This window comes from Saccopteryx bilineata, chromosome 1 (assembly GCF_036850765.1).
Source record: "Saccopteryx bilineata isolate mSacBil1 chromosome 1, mSacBil1_pri_phased_curated, whole genome shotgun sequence".
In the NCBI taxonomy this organism is placed as follows: Eukaryota; Metazoa; Chordata; class Mammalia; order Chiroptera; family Emballonuridae; genus Saccopteryx; species Saccopteryx bilineata.
In genome coordinates, this window is record NC_089490.1 from 96,415,963 (window position 1) to 96,433,313 (window position 17,351).

At 48.1% G+C, this 17,351-nt stretch overlaps 1 protein-coding gene across 1 annotated transcript in view; it reads left to right on the forward strand.

Annotated features, from left to right (window-relative positions):
• Window positions 1-17,351, forward strand: part of VWF (von Willebrand factor) — a 151,649-nt gene that overhangs the window by 86,234 nt on the left and 48,064 nt on the right. The window contains exons 28-37 of the mRNA XM_066261638.1: window positions 922-2,300; window positions 3,716-3,832; window positions 3,927-4,067; window positions 4,359-4,502; window positions 7,224-7,388; window positions 8,281-8,324; window positions 8,636-8,813; window positions 13,941-14,161; window positions 15,335-15,527; window positions 15,723-16,064. Of these exons, the coding sequence (XP_066117735.1) occupies window positions 922-2,300; window positions 3,716-3,832; window positions 3,927-4,067; window positions 4,359-4,502; window positions 7,224-7,388; window positions 8,281-8,324; window positions 8,636-8,813; window positions 13,941-14,161; window positions 15,335-15,527; window positions 15,723-16,064 (2,924 nt within the window). The remainder of the gene's footprint in view (window positions 1-921; window positions 2,301-3,715; window positions 3,833-3,926; window positions 4,068-4,358; window positions 4,503-7,223; window positions 7,389-8,280; window positions 8,325-8,635; window positions 8,814-13,940; window positions 14,162-15,334; window positions 15,528-15,722; window positions 16,065-17,351) is intronic.

Here is a 17,351-nt window from a genome sequence, read left to right on the forward strand (position 1 = left end):
AGGTTGGGACTTCTCAGAAGAGAAAGGCCTAGCTTGGGCTTCACCTGGGGCCTGGCTTAGCCTGCCACTTTCCAGGACATTGGTGAAAGGGAGAAGGGACTGGAAGTTTGGACCGGTGGGGTAGGGATTGTTTCAGGGGTCTGCTAAAGACCCCTGGCATATACTCGGGGCTGGGTGCAGGGCCTAGCCAGTTCCCGGCACGTGACGGGTGCTCCCTACATTTCTGCTGGAGGGCTGGATGAACGAGCCATCGACTTTCCCCGTCTGACCCCTCAAGTGCTTTGTCTTGCTGGCTAGTGCTGGGGGTTTGAAGCTTTATTCATCTTCCCAAAAATGTTCATAGTCCAGTGTTTCCTCTCTTTTTTGAAGCCCAACATTTTAAACATGGTAACAAATTCCACACAGTTAAAACTGTGTTGTAATAAATACTGTGAAGCATTTATCTTCAGTAAGACATTTACAAGTCCTGGTCAGTGTCAACATTTTAGAGCATTATTTGTCTTTGGAGTTACTTGGCAGAAGCTTTGGATTATAATTAAATATTTATATTGCTAGAGATATTGGGGGGGGGTGTCAACTTTCAATGGTTGTGTGGATGGCCTGGAAGCAAGAAAGATTATTTTTCAGGTCCCAGGATAGCTTAAAGCTTTGGCTTCTAGAATCAAAGGAAACCTTCTTTCTCTCTCTCTCTCTCTCTCTCTCTCTCTCTCTCTCTCCCTCTTGTGTGTGTATGTGTGTAGGAATGCTATTTGGGGACATAGGTTAAACAACGATGTCTCTGGGGTGGAGAGTGAGCCGTGGGAGCTCCGTTCAGGTGGGCAGGGCAGGCAGGTGTATGGATATAGGTGCAGTGGTTCTGAGTAGGGCTCAGTAGAGCTCAGAGCTTCCTCCTGAACCTTTGCTGTCTCCTTCCCTCCGCAGTCACTGTGATGGTGTCAACCTCACCTGTGAAGCCTGCGGGGAACCTGGAGGCCTAGAGGTGCCGCCCACAGAAGGCCCGCTCAGCCTCACCACCCCCTATGTGGAAGACACCCCAGAACCGCCACTGCACGCCTTCTACTGCAGCAAGCTGCTGGACCTGGTCTTCCTGCTGGACGGCTCCTCCCGGCTGTCCGAGGCCGAGTTCGGCGTGCTGAAGGTCTTTGTGGTGAACATGATGGAGCGCCTGCGCATCTCGCAGAAGCACATCCGCGTGGCCGTGGTGGAGTACCACGAGGGCTCCCACGCCTACGTCCAGCTCAGGGACCGGAAGCGGCCCTCGCAGCTGCGGCGCATCGCCAGCCTGGTGAAGTACGCCGGCAGCGCCGTGGCCTCCACCAGCGAGGTCCTCAAGTACACGCTCTTCCAGATCTTTGGCAAGATTGACCGCCCCGAGGCCTCCCGCGTCGCCCTGCTCCTGACGGCCAGCCAGGAGCCCCCAAAGTTGGCCCGGAACTTGGTCCGCTACGTCCAGGGTCTGAAGAAGAAGAAGGTCATTGTGATCCCGGTGGGCATTGGGCCCCACGCCAACCTCAGGCAGATCCGCCTCATTGAGAAGCAGGCCCCGGAGAACAAGGCCTTTGTGCTCAGCAGTGTGGACGAGCTGGAGCAGCGGAGGGACGAGATGATCAGCTACCTCTGTGACCTTGCCCCTGAAGCGCCCGCCCCGACGCAGCCCCCTCCTGTGGCACAAGTCACCGTTGGGCAGTTGGGGGTTTCGACCCTGGGACCCAAGAGGAACTCCATGGTGCTGGATGTGGTGTTTGTTCTGGAAGGGTCGGACCAGATTGGCGAGGCCAGCTTCAACAAGAGCAAGGAGTTCATGGAGGAGGTGATCCAGCGGATGGACGTGGGCCAGGACAGCATCCACGTTGCGGTGCTGCAGTACGCGGACACCGTCACCGTGGAGTCCACCTTCCGCGAGACGCAGTCCAAAGGCAACATCCTGCGGCGGGTGCGGGAGATCCGCTACCAGGGCGGCAGCAGCACCAACACGGGGCTTGCCCTGCAGTACGTGTCCGAGCACAGCTTCCTGGCCAGCCAGGGGGACCGGGAGCAGGCGCCCAACCTGGTCTACATGGTCACAGGGAGCCCCGCCTCTGATGAGATCAAGCGGATGCCCGGAGACATCCAGGTGGTGCCCGTTGGAGTGGGCCCTCGTGCCGACGTGCAGGAGCTGGAGAGGATCGGCTGGCCCCACACCCCCATTCTCATTCAGGACTTTGAGACCCTCCCCCGAGAGGCTCCCGACCTGGTGCTGCAGAGGTGCTGCTCCGGAGAGGGGCTGCAGCTCCCCACCCTCGCCCCCACCCCCGCCCCAGGTATGTGGGCACTTGGCACAGGTGCCAGGCTGGAGGTGGCCTTGGTGGAGATGTGACTCCCAGGTTCTAATCCTGGCTGCCCTGCTCTGTGCCTTTGGTCACACCCTGACTTCAGAGTACCTGTGTCCTCCCCCCCACCCTCAGGCAGAATGTGATCCTTCACTGGAGGATCTTTCCTTATAAATTCAGAGGTAGTGTAAGTCATTGTTAAAATTTAAATAATACCAAAAATATGGAGTAAAAAAAATATGTGCTTATCATGTAGCCTCATCCCACCCAATCCTACCCTCTGCCTTGGAGGTAACCTGTTAAATTTGGTGACTATCAGCTTTTTGACCACCCTAGATAGATACAGCTATTCTAAGCAGCTGACGTTCTTTAGGGTGAGACAGGAAATTAGGAGACAGGTAGCAGGTGAAATACTCAGATTCTATAGCCAAACTGCCTTCGTTTGAATCTCACCTCTACCTAAATGATTCAGAGTTACTAGCTGAATTACTAGCTGTGTAATTTTGGGCAATTTTTTTTTTGTAATAATTTTGGGTAATTTTGGGCAAGTACCTCTGTGTGTATCAGTGTCCTCATCTGTAAAATAGGGATAATAATTGTACCCACTTGAAAAATGTTTGAAACAGTTCCCAGCACATAGCAAATGCTCAAAAATGCTTGCCTCTTCTGCTATGATTACTGCCTTCTTAATGGATAATGTCTAAATCAGTTCCTAATTCTTGAGCATCCTTATTTGGGACCATCTCAGAAAAATAAGCCTTCTTTAAATGTCTCTTCATCCTCACACTTGGCATCAATGCCTTTGTTTCTTTGTTCTTGTTTTAATCAGAGACAGATTTATTTACATTTTTGTAATATTTCTGCAAAGGAGAACAGTAATAGCATCATCTTATCATGTCTCAGAATGGTGTTTAAACCAGAGATTGACTCTGTGCCCAAACAGTAACCCAAGCATTAGGCATTTATAATCAGAATAGCTTCTCGCACTTACCACTCCATAAGATTCGCAGGCACACAGCTCATTTCCCAGGGCTCTGCTGCTGCTCCAATTCCTTTTGCCATCTCCCTGTTTTGTGGCTCTGCCATCTCACTCAGTTCTAGAAGAGTTGCACCCTCCTGTTACTGAGGGAGCAAGATGCCTCTTGCTTTCATTGGGAGGCATTTAAACTGCCAATGAGTAGCACTGGAGTCTTCCCAATGCCTCCAAGCCAGAAGCACTCATGGGCCCCTTTCCCTCCTCCCTGGCTCCCCTTGCCAACCAGCAGGACCCATGGTGACACCTCCCCTTGACAGTACCATGTGGTCAGTAGTGCCCTGCACGCCTGCCCCTTGAATGCAAGTGTCTGTCACAGTGACGGGTCTCCTGTGCTGGCGCTTGTGAGCTCACCTTCCTGGTCCCTTTGCAGACTGCAGCCAGCCCCTGGACGTGGTCCTCCTCCTGGACGGCTCCTCCGGCGTCCCAGCTTCTTACTTTGATGAAATGAAGAGTTTCGCCAAGGCTTTCATTTCAAAAGCCAATATAGGTGAGTGATGCGCCTGGAAGAGCAGGTTAGAAAGGGGCCCTTTCCGGGGCTCCACCTGATCCCGAGCACGATTCCGCGTCCTCTGTCCCGACAGGGCCTCAGCTCACGCAGGTGTCAGTGCTGCAGTACGGCAGCATCACCGCCGTCGACGTGCCGTGGAATGTGGCCCAGGAGAAGACCCACCTGATGAGCCTCGTGGACTACATGCAGCAGGAGGGAGGCCCCAGCCAAATTGGTAACGTGGTGCCGTGGGCTGGGGTGTGGGGCTGCGTCTGGTCCCCGTCCTCAGCATAGGTGACGTGTGACCTCGTCCAGTTACTATGCTCTTGGCCTTAGTGTTCTTCCCTGTAGAGCGAGGGCCTAGATGCTCTTTCAGATCTCACTTGTGTGTGAGACTCTCTGAGTCTCTGAATCAGTTTGGTGGTCTAAGGATCCACCTGAGGATAGGGTGCCTGCCCCACTGGCTTCAGAAGCACCACTTCCCCCAGTCAGGACTGACTTGGTGTGGTTCCTCCTCCACTCTCAGGAGAAGCTTTGGGCTTTGCTCTGCGATACCTCACTTCGGAAGTCCATGGTGCCAGGCCTGGAGCCTCTAAGGCGGTAGTCATCTTGGTCACGGACGTCTCCACGGATTCGGTGGCTGCAGCCGCCGCTGCCGCCAGATCCAACCGTAAGTGTCTAGGGCACAGTCCCAACTGTTCAACGCTAGAGGGTGGAAAGTGGAAAGGTGTGGCTTTCGGCTGTCCTGGCCAATTTAAATGCTTAATACCCACATGGGGCCTGGTTTCCAACAGAAGGAAATTGTCCAATCCCTGTGTTATTTGGAAACGAAGCAGTAATGAATGTTATTGTTTGCATTCTTTCTATTTTAACCTTTAATCACTCCGTGTTTCCCCTTTGTGCCCAGTGGTGGGTTAGACCTCACACTTTTTTTTTTTAAGTGGTATCCTGGTCTCTCACCACTGTCCCCATGTCCGAGGCCAGAGGGACTCACTAAGGGACCTTGAGAGCTATCCGGGACCTTCATATATTAAGAGCCCTTTTCTGGTGCCAGCCTAATGGGATTGGGGGGCATGGGATGGACAGGAGACAAAGGCTGCTGCTTTAGGAAGGTAAGAAGGAGGCGAGGCAGGCAGGACCCAGCACTGGTGTCCCATAAGAACATGTGCTGTGAATATTCGCAGAGTGTGAGCCAGGACAGGTGGTGTGGTGCTGGTGGGGGAGGGGGCAGGTGAGTGGAATGATGTGAAGTCCTCCCACGGCCACCTGGACCATTGTTCACCTTTCAGACCTTGTTCCAGAGTTGTCTTTTCTCTGATGTCTTGCTGTGAGTTACTCCTTTTTCTGTACCCGCACCTGAACTACTCAAAATGTGCAAACCACATTGTCCATTTTTGGTTGCATATTTGTTTCTCACACCAACTGATGGCTCTTTGAAGGCAAGAGTAAAATCTCGCTTATTATTTATTTATTTTTTTTTAAAATTTTTATTTTTTTTCATTTTTCCAAAGCTGGAAACAGGGAGGCAGTCAGACAGACTCCCGCATGCGCCCCGACCGGGATCCACCCGGCATGCCCACCAGGGGGCGATGTTCTGCCCCTCTGGGGCGTCGCTCTGTTGCATCCAGAGCCATTCTAGCACCTGAGGCAGAGGCCACAGAGCCATCCCAGCACCCGGGCCATCTTTGCTCCAATGGAGCCTCGGCTGCGGGAGGGGAAGAGAGAGACAGAGAGGAAGGAGAGGGGGAGGGGTGGAGAAGCAGATGGGCACTTCTCCTGTGTGCCCTGGCCGGGAATCGAACCCGGGACTTCTGCACGCCAGGCTGACGCTCTACCGCTGAGCCAACCGGCCAGGGCTATTTTTATGTCATCTGTGCATGATGGTACACAAAATAGGTGGCCACTTATGTTCATTGGATGAGTGTGTATGACATGTTTACAAAATCTATTGCTTTAGGGAGAAAAAACCTCTAGAAGGGAAAGGGTATCTATTGGGATGTTACAAGCAGCTTACAAGAGCTGAAATTTGCTGGTGGAAAATCAGCATTAATCTTAAGCAAATTGCAAACACCTCAAACTTTATGGTGCACTGCTGGGAGGTATTTTAGGATGGGGACTTCTCCCCTCTAGGATTACAACTCCAGAAAGACTGTCATCAGGAAAGGAAGCAGTTGTGGTCTGGAAGGAACGGACATGATCCAGACCAAGTCATTGAACCGTTCAAGGCCTCAGTTTCTCAGCAGTAACCAGGCACGCGCATACTTGCTGCTCGACCCTGTGACATTTTCTTTTCTTCTTACGCTCACACCCTGGGTGGTCTCAGTGTCAAGTCTAATACATTTATCTACCACTGCCTCTCGCCCGGGTCTCTCATTTCAACTCCACTTCGATGTTCTAACAGGCAACTCAATGTAAATGAAATTTCTGACCTCTGCACCTGTCTCCTCCTGCAGTCTTTCCCATCCTAAAGGAGGGTGCTTCCATTCTTCCAGTTGCTCAGGTCTAAAACCTCAGCGTCCTTGATTTCTCTTTTTCTCCCACACCACCATCCAAGCCATTGGCAAACAGTAGCTCAATCTTCAAAATAATACATTGAGAACTCCACCCTGCCATGCCCCCTCCATCACGCCACCAGACCCAAGCCCCGCCCCCTTTCACCCGGGTGTTGAAATGTCTTTCTAACTGGACCCAGCTTCCACCCTTTCCCTGTGGTTCCCAATCTGTACGGCAGCTGTAGTGACCCTTCAGCTCAAGTCACTCCTCTACTCCAAACTCTTGGCTGGCTTCCCATTTCGTTGAGAGGACACACTGAGTCCTTGCTGTGTCTTGTGAAGCTTTGCATGATCCGTGTGCCCCTCCACCCCTCCGGCCTGCTCTGCTCCCAATGCCGGGAGTCCGCCTCACGCTTCTGCCCTGGGGCCTGTGTGCTCACTGGTCTGTCTGTGTAGAGTGTCCTCCTGGTTTCTTCCATCCTTTGAGTCTTTACTTAAATGTCGTCTCTTCACTGAACACACCCCCAGCCACCTTGTATGAAACACTAACCCCCACTCCTACCCTTGAGCACTCCCATATCCCACTTTGTTTTTTCCCAAGTACTCCCCACGTCTGAAATGCTAGATCTTTACTTCTTTGTGTGCTTGGTTGTCTGTCCCCAGTCTAAGCTCCATGAGGACGGAGACTTCATCTGCTTGGTTCACTGCATCCGTGTTGCTTAGAGTAGTCCCTGGCGCAGAGCACGAGCTCATTAACACTGTGACTGCCTGACTGGCATCCTCACAGGGTATGTGCATGTGACCAGTCTGGAAAACGGGAGGCTCTGTGCAGATATGGGTGCAGCTTCAGGCCAGACCAGAGCACGTTGACAGAGTCCTTGTTCTCCTGCTAACTCTAGGAGTGACAGTGTTCCCCATTGGAATTGGGGATCGGTATGACACAGCCCAGCTGAGGGTCTTAGCAGGCTTAGACGCCAGCTCCAACGTGGTGAATCTCCAGCAGATCGAAGACCTCCCAACCTTGGTCACCCTGGGCAATTCCTTCCTCCACAAGCTGTGCTCCGGTGAGTCTTGGAACATCTTCCTTCCCCTTCTCACAAAACAGAAACAAAAGCAACACTCATTTCAGAGACCTGAGAGTGCCCATGTACAAGATTTGGCCTTGAGTGAAGACTGTTGTGTGGACCAGGACCTTTATGTTTCTGCTCATGGGAAGTTTGTACGATGAACCTGCAAAGGGCTACAAGAAAGCTCAGTGTTTGGCCTTCTTCCCAGTCTCAGTACTCATCTGGACTTTAGCAGATAAAGCTCGTGCTTAATAGTGCACAGGGATCTTGGATAGAGAAGTGGAAGATAGAGAACAGGAACCTTGCATCCTGCAGGTCATGGTCTCCTTCCCCGGGCCCTGTCCTCACTCTCAGCATGAACAGATAGGGCTTCAGAAATACAGTTACATAGACTCAATATCAAAGCACCACAGTGTAGGTTGACTGAAGGTTAGGAACCTTCTTTTAGCCATATCTGATTTCTTGTACCTGGTTTGATATGTTTTCCTAATGTAATTAGCAATGTGTCAAAACGTGCTACAGAGTCACTGCCCTTTCCTCCCGGTAGGAATGTTCAAGTGTTCAGGATCCTCCCTATCGCCCTGACTGACACTGATGTATGAAAGAGAAAAAGGAGATGCTGACTGCAAAAAAGCTTTGTGAACCATAGTTATCGCCATATTATCTGTTGCCATCATCATAATTATAAATGATCACAGCCTGCCTGGAGAACAACAGATGTCCGCCTCCAAGCATGCGTACCCACATCCTCCCTGTTAACCCTACTCAGATTCTTTTCAGAGTTGAGTTGAGTTCAAGAGCTAGCCAGGTGGCCCAAGCAGACGTGGGGAATGGCTTAGACTTCCTGGGTGATAGGTAGGAACTCAGATCTCCTTTGCATCTGTTTCAGGGTTCGTTCATGTTTGCGTGGATGAGGATGGGAATGAGAAGAGGGTAAGTTCTCTTTTGTTGACTTCGAAGGCTCAGAGATGTATATTTTCGGCCCTTGTTTCTTCTTGTTAACTTTAACTTTTCTTTCCTTCTCATAGTTTTCATCCAGTTCTCTTTCTTACCATTACTCCCTGTTTTTTCTTGGGTGGGGGTAGAAATCCACCTGTGAACCTTGTGTTCTGTATCCTGTCTCTTTGCTGTTGAGGCCTATGTTCCAGTCCTAGTCTTTGTGTCCCCAGAGGGGTCTTGGACTGGGCTTAGAGTTGGAGTGCCTCATCTTGTGTCCTGCCTAAGTCTGATTCTTTCTGTTGCAGCCTGGGGATGTCTGGACCTTGCCAGATCAGTGCCACACGGTGACTTGCTTGCCAGATGGCCAGACTTTGCTGAATAGTCATCGGGTCAACTGTGATCGGGGGCCAAGGCCTACATGCCCCAACAGCCAGTCCCCCATCAGAGTGGAAGAGACCTGTGGCTGCCGCTGGACCTGCCCCTGTGAGTCCTGTGCTTCCTCATCCTAGACAGTGTTAAAGGAGCAGTACGTCCTGCTGGGCTGTGCAGAATGCCAGGCCAGAAGCTGACCATCGCAGAAGCATCCTTTCCCCCCTCACCACAGGCACAGTGCTACCTTTACCTATGTTCCCTTCCTCTCATGTCTGCTGCACATGTTTTCATTCAGTCCCAGGGACCCCTGTTCTCTTTCTGTATCTTTGGAGGGTCCTTCCCAGGTTATGTGTAACCAGAAGAACCAACTGATTTTCAGGGCTCAGTGCTCAGCTTGGCTGTTAGCAACCGACCTGTAGGAATCAATGCAGTGGAAGGAAGTACAATAGTGAGGGAGATGCCCCTGGGAAATGCTTCAGTCATACCTATAGCTGTATCAGAGTTGGGTGCAAACAATTTATCATTGCAGTGGCCTGGTTTAAGAGGAGGACGTGTTCAACTCCATCTCCTACAAACCTGTAGAGAGCATTCACTCATGGGGGTGGGTTAGCCCTCTGTCTCACAGTTGGGAGAAGTGGCCACTTATTATGATCCCTACTCAGCAGTGGATAGGTCATAATTATTACATTGAACAGGCACACTTGTAGGATGCCATAAAAACTGTGTTTTATGCCTCACTTTCCTCAGTTTATTTAGTGGGATGACTTTTCTCCCTGGACTAGATGAGAACTCTACCAGACCTCATGTTACTTCTGTTCATCCATAATGAGTTCTGTGGTCACTTTAAGTGATAAAAATAGGTCTGAATTTGGTCATTGGGTGCCTACTCCTGTGTAATAATTAAAGCCTTGGCCTTGAATTAGAGTTAAAACACTTTCCTAATCCCAGTTTGGGCGGCCTGCCTCTGGAAAAGGGATGAGGTCAGCTTATTTCCCAGCTTGGAGCATGGGCAGAGGGGAAGTGGAAGGGGGTTCAGAAGGTTCCAGAAATTATGTGACCATGTTTCTGTGAGAAGGCTCTGCACCCCCTGGCCTGGCAGGTGTTCAAGGCAGCCGCTGATTCTTGCCAGCTCTCTTGAAGCTTTCTTAAGAGGCTCCCTTGCGTTCCTCGGATGCTTGATCTTGGGGGCAGAGGTGCAAGATGTAGTCTACATGCTTTGGCCGGTGGCTGCTTCTAGCTGATATGCTTCTGTTTGTTTTGTTTTGTTTGTTCGTTTGTTTGTTTCCTAGCATCTCTCTCGTTTGGGGTCCTGTTCTTCCTATGGCAGAAATTCTCTTAGGACCAGATTTAGAACAATCCCAGGCAATATTTCTTCTGTAGAAGCTATGTCTGGTCCCCAGGACTCATACACCTTTGTTATACACCTTTGTGGAAGCGGAATGTGCCCAGTTCCCCAACAGCAGCAAGTCTCTCTTGCTGCCTGGCCACCTCTGCCCAATTGCAATAGCTCCTGGTTTTTAGATGCTTCGTGCCTGTGTCCCATGACTGCATGGAACACAAAGCCATCTCTAGGAGTGGCCTCTTGAAAGTCCTGGTCATGAGGCTTGGGTGTGTCATTTGCCCCTTGGGGGGCTCTTGAGGACGTGAGACTCACCACACAGGAGCAGCTCTCTCCAAGTAAATCTCTTCTTAAATCCGACCTCTCTGACTCTTTTTATAACCTTAAAATGAGTGAAGGGCTTCAGGAGTGATGAAACTAGATTTTGGCTAACTATAATTTTTTTTTTGAAAAACATTTTAAAACTTTATATTGAATAATTTCAGACCTATAAAGTAATTGCATAAATGGAGTAAAGAATTTCTGCATGCTCTACCCATATTGTAATATCTTATACAATCACAGTATAATGACCAAAATCAGAAAATTGACATCAGTAAAACAGTATGATCTTATTCACTTTTTGCCAATTGTCCAACTAATGTCCTTTTTTTCAGGTGTAGGATTCAACCAAAACCATACATTACGTTTAGTTTCCTGTCTCCATAGTCTCCTTAAATCTGTAACAATTCTTTAATATCTATTTGATTTTTATGGCCATGATATGTTGAAGAGTTCAGGTTATATTTGGTCAAGAATACCACAAGACACATATTGTGTCATTTTTGGTATGTTATTGAGACAGGAGGTAATTTTGTGCCATTTCCAGTGATGTTCAGTATCATCACTTGGTTAAGGTGGTATTCACCAGGTTTCTTCCCCGAAACATTAGTCTTTTCTTCCTTACACTTAATAATTATCACGTGCGGAGATACTTTCAAACTGTGGAAATTATTGTCACCCACTACGTTTAGTATGCATTGATAGCCCTTGCCTGAAACTGTTTTTACCAATAGCGATTTTCAACCCTATCATCCCCCCACATTTGTTAGTTTGAATTTTATATATAATTATTGCATTAATATGGACTCATGAGTTCTTATTTTATTCTATGGGACAAATCCATTCCTAGCATTATTTATTTTCTTGCTCAAATGGTCTTAGACTTGGCCACAGGGAATCCTTCCAACTAGGTTTCCATATCCTTTGATGTATCCACACCCCTTCCTTTCTCAAACAGAAGCCCAGCTCTCATTATCCACAATATATTTACATATTGGTTTAATCCCAGAATGCACAAAAATAGTTCCAGAATTGCTAACCAATACTCTGATGAAAAACAAGTCTACAGCCTGACCAGGTGGTGGCGCAGTGGATAGAACATCAGACTGGGATGCAGAGGACCCAGGTTTGAAACCCTGAGGTCGCCAGCTTGAGTGCGGGCTCATCAGGCTTGAGTGCGGGGTCACCGGCTTGAGTGTAGGGTTGCTGGCTTGAGCATAGGATTATAGACATGATCCCATGGTTGCTGGCTAGAGCCCAAAGGTCACTGGCTTGACACCCAAGGTCACTGGCTTGAGTACAAGGTCGCTGGCTTGAGCAAGGGCTCACTCACTCTGCTGTAGCCCCTGGTCAAGGCACTTATGAGAAAGCAATCAATGAACAACTAAGGAGACTAAGGAGCCACAATGAAAAATTGATGCTGTCTGTCCTTATCTGTCCCTCTCTCTGTCCCTCTCTCTCTGTCTCTGTCACATAACACACACACACAAGTTTACTAACTAGAGAGTACATTATCTGTGTGTAACGTTTTTGTCTTTAGTCTTAGAGTATATAGTAACAGTTTCCCCTGTAGTTAGACTGCCCCTCTCCCTCCAGCATAGTTATGTTATTCATTACCATTCATTTAATCAGTGTTTGCGGATATTCCATTTTAAATTTCCTGCATCCCCATCCTTGCTGATTTTATTTATTTATATTTGTTTTTGATGTGTTAAGCATTATCATGGTTTTAAATGTCAGAACGCTACAGAAAAGTATCAAGATGGTCCTCAACTTACAATGGTTTAACTTAACAAGTTTTTGACTTCACAATGGTGTGAAAGTGATAAGCAGTCAATAGAACTTGTACTTTGAATTTTGAATTTTGATCATTTTTGGCTAGCTACAACTGTAGGCTAATGTAAGTGTTCTGAACACGTTCAAGATCAGCTAAGCAAAGCTATGGGGAGGGTTCACTATGTTGTGTGCATTAAATGCATTTTTGACTTAACGATATTTTCAACTTATGATGGGTTTATTGGGATGTAACCCCACTGTAAGTTGAGGAACATCTATACTCAGAAATGTTACTCCTTTCTTTCCTTCATCTTTTCTAGTCATCCCCATCTATTATTCCCTGGAGGTCACCAACTTTATTCATTTCTGGTTTTATCCTTCTTTACAAATGAGATTTGCCATTTTTGTTTAATGATATATCCTGGAAATCTTCCCTATCCGTTCAAAGAGAGCAAGTGAGATGAGAGGTTCACAGAAGTGAAGTAAATTATCCAAGGTCACAGAGCAAACAAGGGGCGGAACAGAATTTGGTCCTGGCTTTCCCTGGCTCTGAAGTACCCCTTTGACAGCAGCAGTCTACCTTATGGTGGGCAGAGCCGTTCTCTTTACCTTGCCAGGTGTGAGCTAATACCATCTCTCTCACTTGTGACATTTCCCTAGAAGTTGGGGCTGGATTCCTTAACACCTAACAATATTCATAGCTGGAATATTTGGGATCACATGCAGTATGTATGGTTGTCAACAGGCCGGTAGCATTCAGTATGGTCACTTGGAAATGACTGGCTGCCCAGGAACTTAGGGGATTTTGAGCAGAAGAGCTCTTGGAGAGGCTGCTCAGCTCTGACAGATGGTACATTCAGACTCATCCTTTGTCAGTGGTTGTGCTGCCTTGATACGCAGTTCTCTCCTGCAGGTGGAGATTGTCCAGGCCTGTCTGGGAGTGAGAGGCGTTAGTGAGGCCTCACTGACTCGCTGAAATGCCTCTGGTTCCTTGGGCTTTCATTTGCCCGCCGCCATGGACATGATCCTGGTTTGTCTGGCAAGCTCATCCCCCACTTCATGTGGGTCAAACAATTAGCTTCCAAATCACGTATGACTGCGGTGCCTTCCACAGAGGGGATTGTCACTGAGTCATCTTGCATAGATGCAAGATCATTAGTATTCCCAAATGGTGTTTTAATAGGAACCTTGAAGATTTGGTGATTATATGGGTGAATGAGGGGCAAATGAAGGAGTGTGAGATCGACCCAACCACTTGTTTTGGTTTTGGAAATATTTCTTGTGTGTGATCTCTTAAGGGATCAAGTCAACATGACCACTTACACAGTTAGTTGCTTGGCAGCTGAAAGGACACATATGTTTTTAGGTGAATTTTCACTACAGTGAGATCGTGAGCTCATGGTTTGCTTAGCTCCTCATGATTTCAATGAGTCATAACACCCCTAGAACTTAACTTCGTTTCCTGGGCCAAGGCAGAATAGAGCATTCACTTTGCACATTACAATTTTTTTAAAAAAAATATGGTTCTATAATTTGCCACATTTTTAGTGTAATACTTGTCCTTCTAAGCCTTCTCTAGGAAAATATTTAATGACCAATGTTACTTACCTAAGGCCCTCTACCGCTCAGAATCTCAGTTTCCTAATCTGTAAAAAGGAGGAAATTAAAATGATAGGACCTGAAAGGGCCTGTTCAACTCTCAGCTCTCTTGATCCGTGTGCAACTTGGTAACACTCATTGCCTCTTTGTATGGGTGGGGGTTTGGATAATGTCACATCCCTCATTTGTTGTCCCCTGTCCAGGTGTGTGTACGGGCAGCTCTACCCGGCACATTGTGACCTTTGATGGGCAGAATTTCAAGCTGACTGGCAGCTGTTCATACGTTCTATTTCAAAACAAGGAGCAGGACCTGGAGGTGGTTCTCCATAACGGCGCCTGCAACCCTGGGGCGAGGCAGGCGTGCATGAAATCCACTGAGGTGAAACACAACGGCCTCTCAGTTGAGCTCCACAGTGACATGGAGGTGAGAAGCGCCTTCTGTGGGTCCCATGGCAAGGCAGCATAGCCCTGGGGCACTTCCATGGACCTGGTGGCAGTTGGTTTTAGCTGGTGCTCCTGTTAGGGACTTAGCCTTCTGCCTAAAGAGCCCCACCTCTTTAGGAAGGCTGTATGGCCATCTCCTCCAGTTTGGGGGTATTTCAGGTTGTTCAGAGCCCAGGCTTGGTACCAATTTTAGGTAGTGTTAATTTGTGAAGTTAGTGTCAGTTTCTGGCACTGGTAGGAAACTGAGGTTGACATCAGCACTGGTTACCCAACAGGCATTATGAGCCCAGTGCCTAGGGCCGGTTAGCTATCCAAAGGAAAGTACTTAGTACCTAAATTAGGGCCTTTGGAAATAGCTCAGAGCCCAAACAAAATGTGGGGCTTCAAAATTCAAGAAGAAAACTGAAAAAACTATTTAAATAAATGTTGGTTAAATGTTTACGAAAGGTTATGTTATGCCAACTTCTTGTTCATTTAGAAATCATAAAAAATATTTCATTATGTGAAAACAACTTATAAGTTAGATCTCACATTGCAAGAATTCTTGAATACACACAGTAATTGCTGAAAAATCAGGGCTAGTCATATATTAAATGACTAACAGCCAAAATTTTAAAAGTTAAAGGGATAGAAAAAGCCTTTCAAAATCTTTACAGCAAAAATTATATTTATCGTGAGATGTACGTATATACATCTTAATATGTTTGATATGATACATGATGGACCTCCAAAGAGCTTCTAATAATCTCCCCTGTCCCTCCTTCCCCCTAAAAGACTTAAAATAGTTTTGTTAGACGTTACTGGAGACACAGACCTGAGGAACTGGCAAAATAGCAACTTTCCCAGTCTATCCTGAAAGGGGTCGTCCTCCTCCATGGAGCGCAGAGATTCAAGGTTCAAGGTGTACTTTAACCACTGGGCTTTCAGGTTCCAGTGCATGGCTCTCTGTGCAGGATTATAGAGTCTGTTTTCCCGCCACGCTCTGCGAAACTCCTTTACCTTCGGAGAGCTGCTGATAAGTACCAGAGTATTCACCAACACTGGGGTTGGTGAATATTGGAGCCTGCTGGTAACTTCAGGAAGAAGCTAAGAGCAAAATCCTAGGAGTCCGTGTTGCTATGACAGCTGATGAGTTATTTTCTTCTTTTGGCAGGTAGGGGCTAATGGGAGACTGGTCTCTGTCCCTTACATGGGTGGGGACATGGAAGTCAACATCTATGGCTCCATCATGTTTGAGATCAGATTCAATCATCTCGGCCACATCTTCACGTTCACGCCACAAAACAATGAGTTCCAGCTGCAGCTGAGTCCCAAGACCTCTGCTTCAGAGATGTACGGTCTATGTGGTAAGAACATCTTCTGCACCCCCCCCCTTTATATCTATAAATTGTCACTGCTCTATTCTTGGGGCTCTTGGATACTTGTATTTCTGGGGCTAGTAGCAAGATTCAGGCATGGGTGTCAATGGAGAATGACCAGGTCTCTGACATCGACATGTTGGCACCCACAGACAGCCACTGTGTCTTTGCTTGTTCCCCTAGGGACCTGTGATGAGAATGGGGCCAACGACTTCCTGCTGAGGGATGGCACGGTCACCACGGACCGGAAGACGCTGGTGCAGGAGTGGACTGTGCAGCAGCCGGGCAGGCCGTGCCAGCCGGCTCCCGAGGAGGACTGTCCTGTCTCCGGCACCTCCCGCTGCCAGGTCCTCCTCTCAGCGCAGTTTGCTGAGTGCCACAAGGTCCTCGATCCAGCCACATTTCACACCATCTGCCAGCAGGACAGCTGCCACCCGGAGCAAGTGTGTGAGGTGATCGCCTCTTATGCCCACCTCTGTCGGACCAATGGGGTCTGTGTTGACTGGAGGACAGCTGATTTTTGTGGTGAGTACCCATAAATTCCCCTAAAAATTGTGATTGTTGACTAATTATGGGCTTGCTCAACTTCCCTGGGACTCAGCCTCTTTATCTTCTGGAGGATCAAGAGCCTGCATTTCTTCTTCCCTAGGATTCCAGTGAGGTTCAAATATTAAGATGGCGGAGGTAAAAGGAATTTGAATGTAGAATTTCTGTATAAATGAAAGCACGATCATTTCTATTAGTATTTTCAGTCAGTGATTAGACAGATGCGATTTTACTGTGTTAGATGCTGATGTTCATCAGCAAAGAACAGGGTAATCAGTCATTCTGAATTCACCAAGACTTCTCAAAGCCTCCCAGAGGAGGCCACACCCAAGCAGAATTTTGGGGTGTGAGTGGAATTTTGCCATTTGGATAACACAAGTTTTCCTTAGTTACAAATGCCACACAGTTGCTGGCGTAGCTGTCTCCCCATCAGCTCCCCTAATTGGACTTGGCATTTATTTGTCTTTTAACATGTAGGGGACACCAAAATAAATCAGATGTAGCTCTTGCTTCAGGGGGTGCTGGCATGTAAAAAACTCTGAACTTTAACGTTCTCAGTTATCCAAAATAATCCCTTACTCTTGTTCCTCTTCAGGGGAAATCCATATAGACAAGCATCTTAGAGTCGCAGAGTTTATTGTCACACAGCGGTCAGCAGCTCTGACCTGGGGCTGGGGGACTCGGGCACCCTAGTTGCAGCTCAGCTGGTGATGGGCTATTCTCTTTGTCTTTCCCGACGGCTGTTTCTGCGTCTTAGTCAGAGACAGTTGGACTAGACACCCCTGGGTTCTTTGAGCTCGGGCTTTCTGAGCGCACGGATGAAACTGCCTGCTTTCAATCTGCCTGCGGAACAAGAGGGCAAGTGTTTGTGTCTGAGTCCGCGTTACCGATAGCACCGTCTCTGCTCACTGATTTCTTTGTCTGCCTCCTGACACCGTATTGTGCTTAGGAAAACCCCGATGCTCTAAATCCTTAGAGACTCTCCCTGTCTTGGCACCAGGAGAACACGAGGCCGCAGTGGGAGGAGTAGGTCACCTCGTAGCCTCTCTCCCCAAGCATATCTTCATTGCTGTGGATTCCTTACTTCATTTTTTTTAAAGAAGTTTCTTTTTTTTTCTTTTTACAGAGACAGAGAGAGAGTCAGAGAGAGGGATAGATAGGGACAGACAGACAGGAACGGAGAGAGATGAGAAGCATCAATCATCAGTTTTTTCGTTGCGACACCTTAGTTGTTCATTGATTGCTTTCTCATATGTGCCTTGACCG